The 18,246-nt window shown below is 40.9% G+C and overlaps 1 protein-coding gene across 1 annotated transcript in view; it reads left to right on the top strand.

Moving 5' to 3' along the window:
- The first annotated feature begins 5,963 nt into the window (after window positions 1-5,963).
- Window positions 5,964-18,246, top strand: part of RASSF6 (Ras association domain family member 6) — a 28,919-nt gene continuing 16,636 nt past the window's right edge. Inside the window, exon 1 of the mRNA XM_045532455.1 lies at window positions 5,964-6,064. Within this exon, the coding sequence (XP_045388411.1) occupies window positions 6,009-6,064 (56 nt within the window). The 5' untranslated portion in view covers window positions 5,964-6,008. The remainder of the gene's footprint in view (window positions 6,065-18,246) is intronic.

Here is an 18,246-nt window from a genome sequence, read left to right as displayed (position 1 = left end):
GATTGCTCAAGGTCAGGAGTTCGAGACCAGCCTGAGCAAAAGTGAGACCCCATCTCTACTAAAAATAGAAAGAAATTAGCTGGCCAACTAAAAATATATATAGAAAAAATTGGCCGGGCATGGTGGCGCATGCCTGTAGTCCCAGCTACTGGGGAGGCTGAGGCAGGAGGATCGCTTGAGCCCAGGAGTTTGAGGTTGCTGTGAGCTAGGCTGATGCCATGGCACTCTGGCCCTAGCAACAGAGTGAGCCTCTGTCGAAAGAAAGGAAGGAAGGAAGGAAGGAAGGAAGGAAGGAAGGAAGGAAGGAAGGAAGGAAGGAAGGAAGGAAGGAAGGAAGGAAGGAAGGAATTTCAAATTGGAACCGAAAATTTTAAAAGGAAAGCCATGTGAATAATGGTGTCCAGTCCTAACTTGTTCATTTCTCATAGACCAATTGTGTGCAGTCCGGATGGACTAGCTAGAGAGTAGAGATCAGGATCAAATTCCGCGGCTAAAGCGTTAACCAGAATGGCAATTCACTTCTCCAAGAAGTGTGGCAGGGAGCAAAGGAGTGTCACCTGTCAGCTGTTCCTAAGAAAGAAAGTAAACACTCCCAACATGCACTGAGGCACAGGGAGTGGCTCAGCTTTCTTGCCTTTCCCTGCAGTGGAGAAAAGGAGTAATAATTAACAGGTCCTGGGGCGCTCAGATCGCCGCTGGCGTGGGGGGCACTGCAGGGGCAGAGCCCGGGCTCAGCGAGGAGACGCGCCCCGCCCGCCCCTGCAGGTGAGTGGCCGGTGAAGCCCGGCACAGGCGGACAGGGAGCACCGCCTTTGCCTCAATCACAGTTCCTCACCCAGCCCGGGGACAAACTCTCCAGAGCGAGTTCAGCCCGGCAACTATGGTGAAAAGGCTCCTCCTGCTCACGCTGTGAATAACAGGTGAAAAATGGGGGTAGGGACAAGAACCCGCCAATCCACTCCCTGGGGTCAGGGTGAGGGCAATAGTAGAAAGCAGAACCCGTAGGCAGCAAAGTTGAATGTGTGCATTGGGTCAGAGCAGCCTGAATCCAGGACATCGCTTTTCCTTTAGATTTTCTCAGAATGCCCTTTCCCGACCAAGGTGAGCTGGTGGGAAGGGGGAGAGGGGGAGCAGGGAGAGAGTGGGGAGAAGGGGATGGAGGTAAATGTGGCCAGGGAAGCCCTCCTTCCTTTTCTGGAGGGAAATAGCTCAATGAGCCCTTTACCTGGAATTTTACCTGGATTTGTGCCTGGTGCTTACTCTTGCAAGGATACTGGACTCCTGGGGATCATTCCCCCTTTTTCTGAGTATTCTTATGGTTAGAATACTGTGTTGAGTCATCAGATTGGAAAAATCTTTTTATTTGAAGGATCAGCTAAACTTATTTGTGTCCCTAAAGCGACAGACAGATGCTCCCCTCCCTCATAAAAAAAAAAAAATTGAAAAGGACTTTTTACGCAATTTAAGATCTCACCAAACAATGAAAGAACAATCACAAATAATGAAATGGGAGTCTGTGCGTTAAGGATATAAATTCCAAAGCGGGAGAGTCTTAGGTTCAAATCCTGGCTTTATCGCTTACTGGTTTGCCCATTTGCAAGTTACTTAACCTCCCTAAGCCTTAAACATTTGTCATCTATAAACAAGCATCATGACAGGATCTGCCACGTAGGGCTTTGATGGGAATTGAACACTTAAGCAGTGTTCTATAAACAGTGATAAACAGCTCTGCCATAGGGACCGTATTAGGGAAAGTGAGCTGAGCTGGGGACACCAGACAGTAGGTGGGTGTTGGAATTGAATTGGTTTCCAGAGAGGGGTCCAGGACCTGTCAGCAGGTGGCAGGTGGGCAAGCTCCATCTCTCTGAGCAGCAATGAAATGACCTGGCTTCTTGCCACTTTTCAAGTACAGTACTTGGTGGCAAATTCCAACTTGTTTCTTACTGAATCACTTTTATTTTGGACAATTTGTAGTATTAATGTGTTATTTCTAAAAAGAAAACAATTTTATTGTAGGAGAGTTGCACAGACTCTCATATGGTGGAACCAATGACATCTGAGTTTTATAAGAGAGACAGCTTTGAGTAACTTTGATCAAATTAGACCATATAGTCTATATCGTTATATTGTATCACATATTGAATTGTTTGTACTGAACTAATATTGATTTCCATTTGTGTTTATGAACAAGAAACATAAAAGGATGATACCTGTGTTTGGTCAGTCTTTATCTTTTAAGGGTAAATTATAGGGAAATGGCTTTATTTTATGAAGTTTTATTTAAAGGGCACTTTTGTTAATGTTGCTATTAGCTTTATTAATGTTCCTAACTTTGAGGAGGGGACAAACATATTAACTGTAACTAGCAATTTCCACTGATATCATTTTACCTTTTTATTTTATTAATATAAAATATTTAACTGGTTTACAGTTGATCCTAACTTAATATATTCACTGTTTTAATGGATTCTTTTTTCAAATTGCAGAGTTGGAATTCTCCAGCGTACTTAGAATTAGATAGTGACTGGAGAATTGTGGCTAGAATTCTAACCTAACTGAACGACTTACCATGTTATTGTCCTCTGAGTCTGACTGTGTTTAGTAAAGTTTAGTTGAAAACATTAGCATCAAATTAATTTAAAATAAATTAGAGTATCAGTATTCACTAAACATTTTTCAAAAAGGAAATATACCTTTGTGTTGAATATATTGTTATAACTCTTTAAACCAAGTTATTTGATTTCATATTTCTTAATAAACATGTCTAAATAAGGAATAGTAGTCCTAATTGAGAAATCTATCCATATTTGAGATTAATTTGAGATTAACAACATAACTGGGTATAAATCTTCCTAGTTAAAGTCTAGTTAACTTCCTAGTTAAACTTTTAGTATACATATGTTTTTACTATTTTTAATGTGTATAACATTTTATGATAAACTATTAAATGTATTGGTCAACCAGAGAGAGAGGGGTAGCAATGATTAAGAAAAAGGTAACTTTTCCAATTATTAATATATTCAAAATAGAGTAACATGTATGTAACATGAACTTTTAGCATGTGGTTAAAAGTTTTATACCTGACTCTTGTTTTAATTTCCTAAAATAAGCGTCCTATACTTTTGCTTGAAATAGAAACCCAATGCTAACCGTTCATTTGCTTGTACAGATTCATTGATTACAATGTGGGTGGGGAATTCAAGGTTACTAGAGATACATGGGCTTCATATAAAGATTCAGATTTTTTTAAATATTCAAGTATAAACCATTTGAAAATGTTAATACAACCCCTGCAAAAAGACTTCTGAATATTCCCCCTTTGCCCTAACTAAAGTTAGAGGGCCATTCTGTTGCAAAAATTCGTCTATCTCTTCACGAACTATCAATTACAGTGATTTCATCACTTTCATAAGTTCAAGTACTAAACTAACACCACTGCCTTCACTAGTTGAACATGGAGGTGTCTTCTCTTTAAGTGATGTGTTATCTTAGTAGCTTAGATGATGAAAGAAAAATTTCTTCATCACTCAGAGCCTAGTGAAGGAGCTCAAGAGAAGTACTGATTCTCTTGCAGCCAATACATTAACAGAAAAAATGAGTCATGATCTTAGTGAAATCAACCTGAAAATTTGCCCTTGGAAACTCAGATGAAGCAGAGAATCCTTGTGCTCCAGCAGAGCAGCAATTCCAGAAGATGCCCTCGGCAGACTGAGCAGCTCAATGCGAGACAGAGTGGTGGCAAGACACCTTAAGTCCTTAAGTGGCTCGATACTAGTTTGCTTTTCCTGCTGCTCCTGCTTGCCTCCCCTCCCCGAGGGCACTTTGGGCAGAATAAAGTGCATGGCATTAGCGCCATGCATTATAAATATGCAATAGAATATTAAAGGTATGGCATTTCAAATTAGATTCCACTCTAACTGAGGCAATGGTACGCTCACATAGAAGTTCGGTTGTTTGACCCCTATCCTCCTGTTTAGTCTTGCCTTCAATTTAAGGATTGCAATACATTTTTATTTGTATCTCAAAACAATTCCTGATTGTAACCAATATCACTTGATAAAGTGATAGTTTTTATACTCCAACTCTTGACGGTTTACCATTTTTGCAAATGAAGCATGTTCTTTAGAGGAAATATGGAGGCTAATGTTTCCCAGAAACCATACTTCCATTAACTCTTTTCCAAAGAACTGGATAATTATAGATTCTTTGTCTCGTCTCCACAAAGCAATGTAACTGCATGTGGCTCTGCTCTTTTCCGCTCCAGGTTCATGTCAGAGGTTTGAGGAAACAGCTTTATTTTGGAGCTGACTACAAATTGTGTTTGTAACTTTCCATTGCCTCTTCAAGCTGAAAGAATCTATATTTTAAAAACTCCATGTGTACAGCCGTTGATATAATCTTACCTCATAATTGAAACACATGCTTGTTATTCCAGTGTGATACTTTCTAATTATTTTTAGTTACTTTTATTGGGGTGTGTGTGTGTGTGTGTGAGACTGAAGATATACTCCTTGTGTATGATTTAGAAAGTATGTATGAAATCAAAAAGAAAATAATTATCATTCATCATCTCAGAGCTCTTAATTTTACTATTAATATTTTAATGTGGCCAGGAGTGGCCAGAGTGTAATCCTAGCACTCTGGGAGGCCCAGGCGGGAGGATTGCTCAAGGTCAGGAGTTTGAGACCAGCCTGAACAAGAGCGAGACCCTGTCTCTACTAAAAATAGAAAGAAATTAGCTGGACAACTAAAAATATATATAGAAAAAATTAACCGGGCATGGTGGCGCATGCCTGTAGTCCCAGCTACTCGGGAGGCTGAGGCAAAAGGATCGCTTGAGCCCAGGAGTTTGAGGTTGCTGTGAGCTAGGTCCGTGCCATGGCACTCTAGCAACAGAGTGAGACTCTGTCTCCAAAAACAAAAGCTTCAATTTTGCATTTGGGAAGGTAGGTTGGGTGGAATTACAGAAAGCCTGGATGTCAGGTAAAGGGACTTAGGCTTTATTTAATGAGATCTCAGGAAGGTTTGTGACCAAAGATGTGATTGATGCTGAGAATGATAAAAGCAAGAAGGGAGACTGTGGCAGAACATTCAGCTTAGCGACTGCAGCAAGATGGCTAGTGAGATTAACAAAGTACTATAAGGAAAAAGATGCGCCAGGGATTTCATGAGAGAATAGATATTCTTTTTGCTTTTTTTCCTGGTATTCCGGAGATCAGGATATAAAATGTCTTTTTCACTCATCTTCCCCAACCAAAATAACCTGATTTGAAAGGAAAAAGGAGGAAATACACCCCATCTTGTTGTTTTTTTTTTTTTTAAGAAAACTAACTTTTTCTCTCCCACCTACCTTTTAATTCAAGCTATATTTCCTAAGATTCTGTAGGCTTGGAGCAATGGTAATTGACTGTTTAAGTTCTGCAAAATGGAACAACCAGAAAATATTATACTTTAAATCTCTGGTCACACCCTAATGCCATTTATATGAATTATAAAGGAAGAGATTATTCACATCGGACCACAATTTCCAGAGCCTGAGGGAGATTGGAAGGATGTTATGTCATATTTAATCAAGGCTTCTAGTCAGAGCTTGATTTTTGCTGCCTGGAAATGTGAAGTTGTGTTCACCTGACTGGGGCAGGGTTCAGCCCATTTGGTTTGAGTTTTTGTAATAGAAGGAATATGATCCTTTTCACAGAATCACACAAACTTACAGAATCATATTTCTCTTACTAGAAATACATCAAAAACAGACTTACCCAATTGTCCAATCCTTCCTTGTCTTGAGTCACTGTTTCAGCAGTTTTTCAATTTACATAATACATGTTTTTCTCTTTTTTGCCACTTAAAAACTCTCCAAAATATTCCTATACACTAGAGACACAACAAAATATTCAATGTAAATCAGAAACTAATTTATGAAGGCATCGCAGGAACAAATCATTAATATCATTCTGATGTTTAGGTTACCTTCTGACCATCTCAAAGAGGAGAGAAAGGGGACTCTGATGGCTCACCGGTACCCTTCTTGGATCTTCATCAATGAGAGGACATTCATAACCAGGTAACCACACACCTATATTACATATTATCCAGTCATTTCTGGAATATACCATTCAGAGTTTTCTAAGCATGATATATGATCAACAGGATCAATAGTACGAATCCCCAGTTGAAACACAGGGTAAAAAGTTGAAAATGTAAGTTCCTAAAGACTGCCAAGCCATGCATCCTCACGGAACAATCACTCATATGTCATTAATAGTGATTTAATTTCATTTAAAGCTACATTTCTGTTTTAATCGTTGGCGTAATTCTGAAGAGCAGCATTAAGTGAAGGATCTATGGTTCCTTATAAATGATACACATAAAGAATTAGCCCAGGGGCCAAAAACAGCGTGTCCTGTCCTCACTGCTTCTCCCTCCCTTGCTCCTCATGACACACTTTATTTTTACAGCCTCCCTCTTGCTGTAGCCAACATTCACAACTGTTTTCTTATGCACAGCAAACACCGTCTTATGTTTCTTTGGAAACCAGAGAGTAGGGGCTTAAAGACTGTGAGAGTAAAGATGACGACTGAACCTGGCCGAGCTAGAACCGAGGCTGGGGGGCGGAAAGACGAAATCGTAAAAAGACAAGTAGCACTGAAACATGACCCAAGTCTTACAGGGAGTGGGAAAAGAAACAAAGCCAAATAAATAACAGAGGGAAGGGGAGGCGAATGCTGTAGGGTTGGGCAGTAGGAAAGCAGAGGAACAAATATGGTCAAAGAGGGAATTAATTAAAACCACGGCTGGAGGAAAAGGATGAAATATAAGAGTCAGAAAAGGATTCATTTATTCATTCCTCAAATACTTACTGATCGCTCACTATGAGCAGAAACCCTTCTGAGCTTTTAGCAATGAATCAAACAAAACCTTTACTCTCGTAGGGTCATATCCTAAGATAAATGCTGAAAGGTGTGAAGAATAAAAATCAAGGAGGCAATGGACTAAAGAGTGCTGGGGATCGAGAGTGGGAAGGGTTCTGATTGCATATAAAATGGCCAAGGAGGGTCTCAAGGAGAAGGTAGCATTGGAGGAAAAACCTGCAGAAGGTGAGTAAAAAAGCCATGCAGGTTTCTGGCTGGGGCATTCCAGGCAAGGGGGACAGCAAGTCCCTAGCCCTGAGGCAGGGGCAGATCCGTAAGGGTTGGGGGTTCAGCGTGGGGAAAGTGAAGCAGAAATACACTAGGAGAAGGTGAGGTCAGATGGGGCCAGCACCTGTAGGGTTTCACAGGCCATTGTGAGACTTGGTCTTTCCCACTAAGTAAGACCAGAAGCCGTGGAAGGGTATTGAACACATGAGTGACAACATCTTTCTGGCTGCTTTGTTAAGAAGAGCTTGAAGAAGGGGCATGAGTGGAAGCAGAGAAACTGCCAAGGAGCTGACAGTCCACAGTAGAGATGATGGTAGATAGACCAAGTGACATTAATGGAGGTAGAAAAAAAATGGTCAAATTCTGGATATATTTTGAATGAAGAGACAATAGGATTTCCTGGGTGTGAGAGAAAGTGAATAATCAGGGATAATCCTAAGGATTTTTGTCTAGAAAAATGGGGTTAACATTTTCTGAAATTATGAAGACTACACAAGGAGCAGGTTTGCGGTAGAAGGTTGGGAGTTCAGTCCTGGACGCATTACATCTGAGATTGAATAAGAACCATTTCTCAAGAATGTGGTCAATGGACCATCTGCTTCTGAATCAGATGTTTGTTCGTGGTACAGACCTTGGGCTTCACCCTAGAATTAATCAGGTGATTCTGATGCATCCTGAAGTCTGAGAACCGCTGCTCAGAGGAGGAAAGGATTCAGTTCTGAGAACTTCTGACCTCCTGACATAAACAAAATTCCTGGAGTTGAGGGAAATCTCTGCCAGACTGTCACCAGAAATTATAACAATGCCACTGACCAACTATGATATCCAATGTACCACCAATGTAGCAAATACCTCCACTCATTTATTCACTTAACAAGTAATTTTTCAACTCTCTCTATGTATTAGGCATTGTTGTGGTGAACAAGAAAGAAATTACCAATTTATTAAGGGATTTTTATTTTTCTGCATAGAAATATGTGAAAATAATGGAGATTAATAGTAAAATGGGATCTGTGTAATCAAATAATTGGTTTCAGCAAATTTCATGAGAATTGCATATGATCAATAAGAGGTTCTGATATTAATAGCACATAACATTTGTATCTTACTACTTCTGTTGAGTTTAGAAACCTCCCTGATCCATTGAAGGGTATTGGCGTAGGTTGGTTTCATGCTCAAATGACTAAGGTTCCAGTTGCTGATTTATTGCCTGAAGTCATATTCTAAGTGAGCTGAGTTAAAAGAAAAAAAAAAAAGGTTCCTTATGGTCTCTTTCAAAGTACTTTCATTTCAGGTCATAGGCTGAAATCAGGGCAATTTAGAGGTAAGTAAATGCTAACTCTGTATTTTAAAAAAATAACAACAACAAATAATGAAGTTCAAATCCTGCTTTAGAATGCAGACCAGATTTCACTCTCAGAACCTGTTAGACTTTTTCTGCTACTTAGAAACGAATATAAAACCTTGCAGGCTATGACTCTTCTAATAGCAGCCCAAAAGGCACGTGTGGTTTCCTGTCCTTAGTAAATAAGTTTAATTGGCATGATGTAATAAATTTTAGCAGAAAGTGCATTAGTCCAAACAGTTTTTTTTTTCCCAAACATGTTGGCTGGCACTTTTTGCTGAAACAAAGGAACCAGCCACCTGCACCTCTAAGCACAAATTAAACACAAAGAGCCAGTGTTCCAGAGGCTGCCTCCTACCTGGTTGGTAGTCCCAGAGGGCAATGTCTGCCCAGGTTTCATGTCCATGGTCTTCTCCTGATCAAAGGAATCAGAGCTAACACTTTGTGCTCCAGCAAGTCCTGAAGGTGGGTTTATAGAGGGCATCACTCTCCTGAAGAACATTGAATTTCTGTCTTTAATAAAGGATAAGTGAGCCCTTTCTAACATATTTTTACAAGGAGTCAGGATTCTAAAATATGCCAGAGGCAAAGGGTTAAAACGTGTTTTTGAGCATCTCCTTTAAAAATTAGAATTTTTCTTTCCATGTGGGGATTGTTGTTAAAAATTCACATTATTCATGTATCATGACCTGGTGAAATAAAAAGAAATTTTTATTATGAGAAACTGGATATCACATCAGTTCCTATGTCATAAAAAGGTCAATAGCATCACCTCCAGATATGTGAAAAAGGACATTCATTAAGCTTTCTTTGTATCCGATATTTTTCAATAAGCTTATATTGCAAAACAGTCATTGAACATACCAATATGATTCAATAATTTGCTATGGCAGTAAAGCTTATTGACTTCACAATTACCCAGGAGGTTTAAAAACAATAAGATCACCTGTCTGCCCAAGAACTGCTGAAAATGTTTCCATAAAAAGTCTGATGAAGTCAAAATTCAAAGACTCCAGAAATACATTACACGTATGAGATTTACTTGAATTTCTGGATGTGTCAGTCACACTGGTAAAAGACTTCCCCCCCCCCCCCCCGCCCCCGAAGAGTACATCAGGATTTATTTTCTACACAGTATTTTGTAAACAAATAATTTTCGAGAGAAAGCCATGAGCCGGAAGCTGTGCTGGAAGAGAAGCTAGGGCGTACAATTTGGAGTGAAAACAGACAAGGGCCCTACCGGGATGGAGCTTGCAATCTCAAGGTGCAGATCTCAAACCTGAGCCTTTATCAGAACCTGCTGGTGGGCTTGTTAAAATGAAGGTTGCTGGGCCTCATCTCCAGAGTTTCTGACTCAGTAGGCCGGGGGTAGGGTAAGTGTTTGCATGTCTGAGTTCCCAGGTGGGACAGGTGCTGCTGGTCTGGGCATCACACTTTGGGAACCACAGGTCTAAAGGGCTGAAGCAAACTGCAGTAAGTGCTCTGAAAGAGACGAACCCAGTTCTATGGAGGAACAAGGGCCTGGCCTGACACAGGGGTAAGCCTTCTCCCTGAAGACGATGTTTGCACAGAGATCTGAGGAGGGAGCTAACGCCCCTGGAGTGGGTGGGAGAGCATTCCTGATGCAGGAAGTCTGCCGCACCCATACCCTATGGCCAGGGAGCTCAGAGTTCCAGCAAGCGAAAGGTGCCCAGGTGGCTGGGCTGATGAGGAAGGCAGGAGAGAGAGCAAGCAGGATTTTATCCGCCATGATAAGGATGTGGGTGTTTATCCCAAGAGCAATGGAAAGACATTTAAGGACGTTGAGCAAAGCAGAGGATAGGATGAGACACCTTCTGTATACCTTGTATATTGTGTGGAGAGTAGATGGAGGATGCCCAGAACAAAAACAAGGAGTTTGCTCAATATTTTTTGTCAACCATCAAGAGAATCCGTGGTGAAAGTCACAGCAGCATCACCAAAGAGCAAAGAATGTCAGGGAAGCTCCCACCTCGGGTTCATGCTCATGGTGACAGCCTGAGAATCCCCTGCCACCTGTTGTATTACAGACCTTCCAGTACCCACCCCGAAGGCCCAGGCGGCTGAAAGGCCTATCAGTAAAGTCAATGAAAGACTTCGTTAAATAGAATAGACAGATCGTTTCCCCTCCCAAGAGAACAAGGGGCATCCGACTGTGACAGACAAGGGCCTCTCCAGCCATCCTCAGCAGGCACAAGAGTCCCCAGCTGTTCACGCATGAAGGTTTCTTTTACAGCGAGCTTGCATCTGCTCCAGTAATGGCCGGTGTTGTGTGGCACACCTGCGTTTACTTTTCCACGGGCTTCTAAAAAAATCTACAAGGCCCATATCAGAAAAACAAACGAAAGGCCAAGCCATGGATGAATGAGAAGCAAAAGACCCAAGTATGAGCTAGCTACCAACCTAATTGATCCCGTCTCTCATTTCTATACCCAGCCCCACAGCAAGTCCAGTCAACTCCATTTGCAAAATCCAACCACTTCTCACCATCTAGTCCAAGCCGCCATCATCTGTTGCCTGGACAACTGCAATAGCCCCTATTTTGGATTAGAATGAAAATTTAAAAATTGGCACGGATTTTGTGAACAGTGCCAGGGCCTGAACCAGAGACCACGCTCCTGTGTGTTTTGGGCTAGAGGAAGAGGTCATAGAGCAGGGGCTTCCCTCATCTTTTGTTTCCTGTCCACCAGCTGCATGCGCCGCCCCTGGGAAGGCAGCTATTTGAGAGACCAGAAAACAGATCTGGGGTGGCAGCAGCTCACTGCAGTGACCAACTGGAACTATAGGTTGTGAATTGTACAATTATTTTTTTCCTAACCCCTTAGAAGCCAAACACAAAGGGAAAGAGAGTAAGTAAATGCCTCCTCTCATTTAAGGTTGGAAAACATGGCAGGGTGTTAAAATATCAAATAGTGACATTTACCTTCGTAAAGGTATCCTATTAAAAATGGTCGGATATCAGATCCAGAGCACATTGCTGCTCTCTTCGGAAGCTCTGGCATTGAAACAAAGAAGCATGCAATTCTTTGCCTCTCCCTCTTTATCTCCCTTTCCGTTCTTATCAGCATCTAGTGACACGGTTCTGAGTCACTGAAGCCCTTCTTAAACGGAGGAATTTTTATAGTTAAACCATTTTGGATGTTTTCTTTGTTTCGTTTCTAGCTGTCCTTTCAAGTTCCTTTTTAATACTGTGAAATTATTCCTTAATCTTTAATCCTTTTGCTCTTATCCGAGTCCTAGGAGCTGGGGACCCAGCTATGCATTGGCTCCAGGGCCAGTTTTTAACAGGGGCAATCTTGAAAACATGAATGTCCCAGAAAACACAGAAGTTCCAAAATAGCCAAAAGCAGTCAAGAGGGGGTTATGTGCGGGAAACGAGACAAATGTAGTTAAATGACTATTAGGGTGGAAAGCCCAGTAGGTGCTCACGGCCCAGGTGGAAAAAGATTTCTCATGCAGAGATTGAGATATGAAAGTGAAAACGTTTATTTTATCTTCTTAGAAGGATAGAGAGACTGAGAGAGTGAACGAGAAGAGAAAGGGGTGGCATCCCAGAGAAAGAGAAGTGGAGCCAGCCCTGAAGCCAAGTGGCCCGTGGATTTTAAGGGGGCGAAGAGAGAATAAAATAGTGATGGCTGTCAGTTGATAGCAAAAAACAGCAGCAGGATGGGCAGGTTGTCAAAGTCCGAGAGTTGGTTTCCCGCCTTTGCTTGGAGAAGGGATTAGTGCAGGAGATGCGACTCTGTCCTCCAGATATGGTTGAGGTTTGGAGTTGTTCTCCTGCTATTTACTCAGGAACTCTGTGAAAGCAGATTCTCAAAAAAAAAAAAAAAAAAAAAAAAAAAACAATTTTGAAAGAGAGAGATCTACATCTCTTTTCTGTCTATTCAGCTCTTTTCAGAAGTTGTGCAAAACAGAACTCCTGCAGGGTGCCTGTTAGTGAGAGAATTTACAGGGTTGATCTTTAGCTGTTACTGGGGAAATTGTAGGATTAGGTATTTTCCTGTTATTTTTGCAAGACTGCCCCTTTCATTACCTTATTGATTTGATCACTAATAGATTGCATGAAACTCCTAGGTCCTTTTTTTTCAGTCTTTAGCACTGAAGGAGTTAAGGTCTGAGGTTAGAACTGCTTGGAAGACAGGAGCAAACAGATCAGAGGAACTGCCATCCCAACCACCAGCAGTCATTAATGATACTCTAGCACAGTTGCTAGAAAAGTCAGAAACTTTTCCTCTTTAAAAGGGGCAGCCCCTTTGGCACCTGTGCCCCTCCCCAGGGCTTTAAAGTCAGGCGAGTTAGACAGAATTCAGAGCTCCCTGATAATTTAGTGTTTGCGTTTTTACTTCAATCAAGATAGCCTTCCTCTATGCAACTTCTCAGTTTTCAGACTTTGGAACCCAATCCCTTCATTTGCAATGGAAATGTGAATAACCTACTTTGCTAGCTGAGGAGGGTCTCTATGCAAAGGTTAAAAGCCATTCTCTCTTCATCCTTTGAGCCGGGAAATGAGACCAAAGGCAAGAAGACCTGGAGCCATGGGTGTTTAGGGAAGAGGGGCTGAAGCTTGCAATTTTAATTCCAGAATTCAGTGGACAGTAACGTCAGGATAAAGTGGGTTCAGAGAGTTCTGCCACTGCTTGCAGATGTCAGTAACGTAGAACGATGGTTTGTCTTGGCAAATGGCTTAATGCTAAGGCTTTATTTAATTCTTTTCTGTTGCCCTCATATTTCCTGATTCTACCTTTCCAAAAACATACAAGAGTTTATATTATGTTTTTAGGGACCTAAAATTATGGGAAAAAAATCATGAATGTATTACACACTTACGGTAAAGTATTCAGAATTACAGCACACAACATAAAAATCACAACCTTAATTCCCAGCAAATAATCAACTTATGTTATCTTTATGTTTTATTCATAGTTATTTTATAAAAAACAAATATAAAGTTTTAAATTCAGTTTTTTGAACCTGACATATGACATTGTTCAGTCATCTCATTGCTAATATTTAACATTATGAACAAAATCAATAGGGAGATAAAAACTAAAGTGCCCCAGTTTTTCATCTGCTAAAGAGACCATTTCAAATGTTTTACTTTCCTGTGTGGCAACACACACAGTACAATGCTTTTCCTTGTGCTTCAGTTCAGTGACTGCCTGATTTGAACTATGAACATCTTTCAGCCAGTCTCCAAGAAGCAGAAATCACACAAACTCGGGAAGCACACATGGCCAAGCATGGCCAAGGGCCAAATATGCCTTTGGTGGCTACTTTGGGTTGTGTTTTCCCCTGAAGTTTATTTGTATCACGTGGAAGTGTCTGAAGTACGTGTTGGGTTACAACAATATCTCTGCTCTGCCCTCAGTGGATCCAGGTTGTAAGAATCACTTTGTAAAGAGTGGGACAAGGTTCTTTGATTTCCAGGGAATTAATAGGATATCCAATTAATGCTGCTGTAAATCATTATGAAAACAAGAGGAAAGACTTTGTGACAACTAATATTTGACATCCATTCTATATTGGTAGCTGCAAGGCCTATTTCCCTGCCACCCATCATCTTGTCCTATGCCCATGCAGATTACAGTTTTATAAAATCAAACAAAAATTATTTCTTCTGGCCAGGTAAATAGCCTGATAAGATTAAGAAACTCAGTTCTTGCCAAGTCCATTATTCATGGCAAACGTCAGAATGTGGGTAATTCCCATCTGCTGAGCAGCTGCAATTCAGGCCACAAAGTACAAAGTACATTTAAGCATTTTACCGTTGACTCTGGGGCCATTATTACTCATTAAAACCAAGCTGGAGTCTTAAAGGAACAGGAGCCCTGGGGGCGCCTCAGCATTCATCCCCGTCACCTGCTACCCCTGTGGTACGTCCCTCCCTGGCTAGCTGTCCTCCAGGGGTGAAGAATGCTGGGTGTCCCTCAGTGTCTACCTGCATCCTCTCCCTGCACTGCCTGTGGCAGCGTGCCAGCTTCTATCCTGGGGAAACTTACGATTCATGCCTTCATTTAGTTAGAAGTCCAGTTTATCTGAAAGTTTGGTATTCCTCAGTTCGATGAAAACACCATCCCTATTGTATAGCGTGTGATGATGTTTACAATATCCTTGTTATATATTGGGATGCAGTATTTTATGTTCCAAAAACATAAGGCCTTTTCTTAGAAAATCAACTCCTTGTGTGTCACATATAAAATGTGTCTGAACCATGTGTCTATTTCTTGGGCATCCCTGGGGCTTCTAGACATCACAAGGCTGGGAGCTTGTCAGCTGAGAAGACCGGATATATTAATCGAATCCACTTGTTATCACCCATTTTAAGGCTTTGTAAAGCCATTGCTCAGCAGTCCGTTCTACACCGGGTGGCAAACTCTTTATGGGTTGAGGGGGAAGGCGCACATATTTTATTTCTCTTTCTGGAGGGGGTCCACATGTAACATTTAGGAGGATCCTAGAAAGACAAATCTGTTAAAATTACCACTGATCGGTCACAGTGTATATTAAATCAGTGTCCCACTTACTGACTAGGGACTGCCCAGATAACACTGTGGTGATTGCCTTTTAATCTTCTAAACCATACAGTGCCTATAATTACTTTAGGTCCCTTATAGACTTTGGATCCTCCCATATATGTGAGACATTCAATCACCTTTCCTGTAACATCAGCCTCATTCCTGCACCTCTGCCCTAATAATGTCACAATGATCCCTCTCATCTTGCTGCCTCCATCTTGTCTTGTGTTGAGTTCTGTCTTCCACACTCCATCTAGCGGTATCATCATGTCTTTCCCCTGCCTAGAATCTTTAACAGCTGCCCAATCCCTTCAGAGTGAATTCTAAGTTTCTTAAAACGGTTCACAGGGCTCAGTGCTCACCATTCTCCATTTGACATGTTATAGTCTTAGAGTCCCAACTCTTCTGAGCTCTCTTCACAAACTGTAGAAATAGTTACATGTCCTGGTAAGCTCTTTGCACTCTTTTCTTGTTTAATTGCTATCTACCAACTTTCACCGTAGGCAGCATCTATTCCTTAAGCTCTCACCCACCCTCCAAATATGACTGAGACCTCTTGCCTGTGCTCACACAGCAACTCTGGCATGGCTGAATGAATGAAGGCCGTTAGTGCAGGTCTTCTGCTAGAGAGGGAAATGTGAATCAGATGCAGATGATCAATTTGACCATAACTCCTTGCTCCTTGTGCCCCTGATGCCAACAAGTCAAATTAGAATGTTACAGGCTAATATTTTATTCCCACATTATATTAGACCCATTTTTTCATTGGGTGCATAAACTAATCATCTTCAAAAGATCCTCTGGTAGGGTATACATGATTAAAAGAAATATTTGGAATGCATTCACCACTGCCACAATTTGTTCACTCAACTTCTAAATTTTCTTTTCTAATTCCTTACTTTATATTTTGCCATTAGCTTACCTAATTTCATTCCAGTACTTTAGTTTACTGAGCTCTGATCTTCTTCCACACTTCAAAATGCTTCAAAGTGCCATTAATACTTAATCAGAAATATCCTGATCAAGGTGAGAGAAATATGGAAGATTTCTGTATCCTATTACACATGGGTTGTGGGTTGGCGGACTTTCTCTGCAAAGGGCCAGGTTATATTAATAAATATTTTAGGGACAACTGCTCAGCTCTGCAGTTATAGCAGGAAAACAGCCATGGACAATAAGCAAACAGATTAGAGTGGCTATATTCCAATAAAACTTTATTTAAAGAAACAGGCAACTTGGGACCACAGTTTATCAACCCCCTGGGTCATCTGGAGACTTACTGCAGTTGAAATAGATTTAGTCAGGCTCTGTTCAGGTACAGAAACATTTTCCAACCATACATGGTCCTGAGGTACAGACTTCAAAGGCTACTTGCACCACACTATATAATGCAGTTTTATCAGAGATGGAAGCTGAGGGAATATGATCATGTAAAACTTCATTTGCTGTCATAACAACTCTCCCAGCTCAGCACATCAAGAGTTACAAACCCAAATGAACCTGCAATTTCTGGATGGTGCCCTTGCACTAAATAATGAGAGTTATAAAAGTGTTCATGCTCTTTAGCAGTAGCATAATTTTTACAAAATATCCCACAGAAATGATCCCAGGGAAACAAAATCAGTGTGCCCAATGATATTTAGAAGAGAAATGTTCATTAACATTAAAAATTTAATGTAATCCAGTTGGGAAATGGAACAATAGCATGGAAGACGTCTGTAGAATCTTTTTTATGATAACTATGTGGCTTGTGTTGATCTTTGGAAATGTGCACATTGAAAATTACAAGTCCGAAGAGTCCAATGCAAAAACCACATTTATATGATTTCAAACATGTAAAAATCAATATGTATGAATTCTATCGTTCAGTATTCAGCAAATGTCTTTTGAATAAGAGCCTACTATAAGTAAGTTTCTGCTCTAAGCACTAGGAATACAGGAATGAATAAAATAGACCAACCTCCCCACCCTCATGAAGCTAATATTCTTATGAGAAGGAGACAGATATTGAAGACGAAAGGGACTCCACTTGAAATACTTGGACTTTTATTACCATTGGATTTTTTTCATATTAATAAAACTACTCACATAAAAAAGCTTTTCCACCTTTGTTTTTTGCTTTTTTTGTCTTTTAGGAATGAGAATTTTCTGATAATTTCATTCAACCAGAATTTGCTTGGTTCCTACTGTGTGCCAAGTTCTCTTCCAGGCACAGAATAAGTGTGAAGAGAACATACAAACACCCCTACCCTCGTGGAGCTACACGCAAGAATGAGACAGAACATAAGATAAATAAGTAAAATATAGAGAGGGTTAGATGGTCACTCAGGGACAGAGGTGTAGGAAGAAAGCAGGATATAAAATGTTGGGAGAAGGTGAACTTTTAGATTAGGTGATCAGGAAGGATTTCTTGAGAAGGTGACTTTTGATTAAATAATCTAAGAAAATGAATGATCTAGTGACGTGAAAGTGTAGATGGAGATCATTCCAGGCAGAGGGACCAGTTAGTACAAAGTCCTGAGGATGGGGAGTGTGCCCTGAGTGGTTCAAGGAATATCAGGGAGGCCTGCAGCTGGCATAGCAGGAAATGAGATGGAAGACGTAACAGAAGACCAAACCACATGCAGCCTTTTAAGGCACTGTAAGAATGTGGCTTTTAAATCTGAATAATTGGAAGACATTGGAGAATTCTGAGCAAAAGAGAGAGATGATCAGGATTGCACTGAAATAGTTCCTGCTGTTGAGAACAGACAGCAGATACAGCGAGGCTTTTAGGAGGCTGTTGCAATAATCCTGGGGAGAGTTATAAACATCTCAAGATCTGCAGACGCAGAGGGGACAGGAGGGGATCAAGGTGTGGCAGGAGCCAATGTTCCCACTGCCAGAGCCCACCTGCCACTAAGGGTGAGATCACTCAGGAGCAGCAACCATTCCTTAACCATTGCTGTATCCCCAGCACTATCAGGCACGCTCTAGGGGCTTAATTTCGGTTGGTTAAATGTTGCAAAACAAAAAGAAACGTGAAACCAAATTTCTATTCCATGGCTGCCTCCTTAACACTCTCCTCACCACTCTTGCCCTCAATTATGTTCCCTTATTTATTTATGAATTAGCATCTTCAACACGTGTTGATGTTCTAAGAATGCTTCAGTTTTTACTGACATACATTAAGTGATAGAATAGTACAGATTCCACTGAACCATTTCTTTTTATCTCATACCTTTAT

This window comes from Lemur catta, chromosome 19 (genome assembly GCF_020740605.2).
Source record: "Lemur catta isolate mLemCat1 chromosome 19, mLemCat1.pri, whole genome shotgun sequence".
Classification (NCBI taxonomy): domain Eukaryota; kingdom Metazoa; phylum Chordata; class Mammalia; order Primates; family Lemuridae; genus Lemur; species Lemur catta.
The sequence above is the reverse complement of the archived record's forward strand: the minus strand, read 5'-3'. Positions and strand labels throughout refer to the sequence as shown.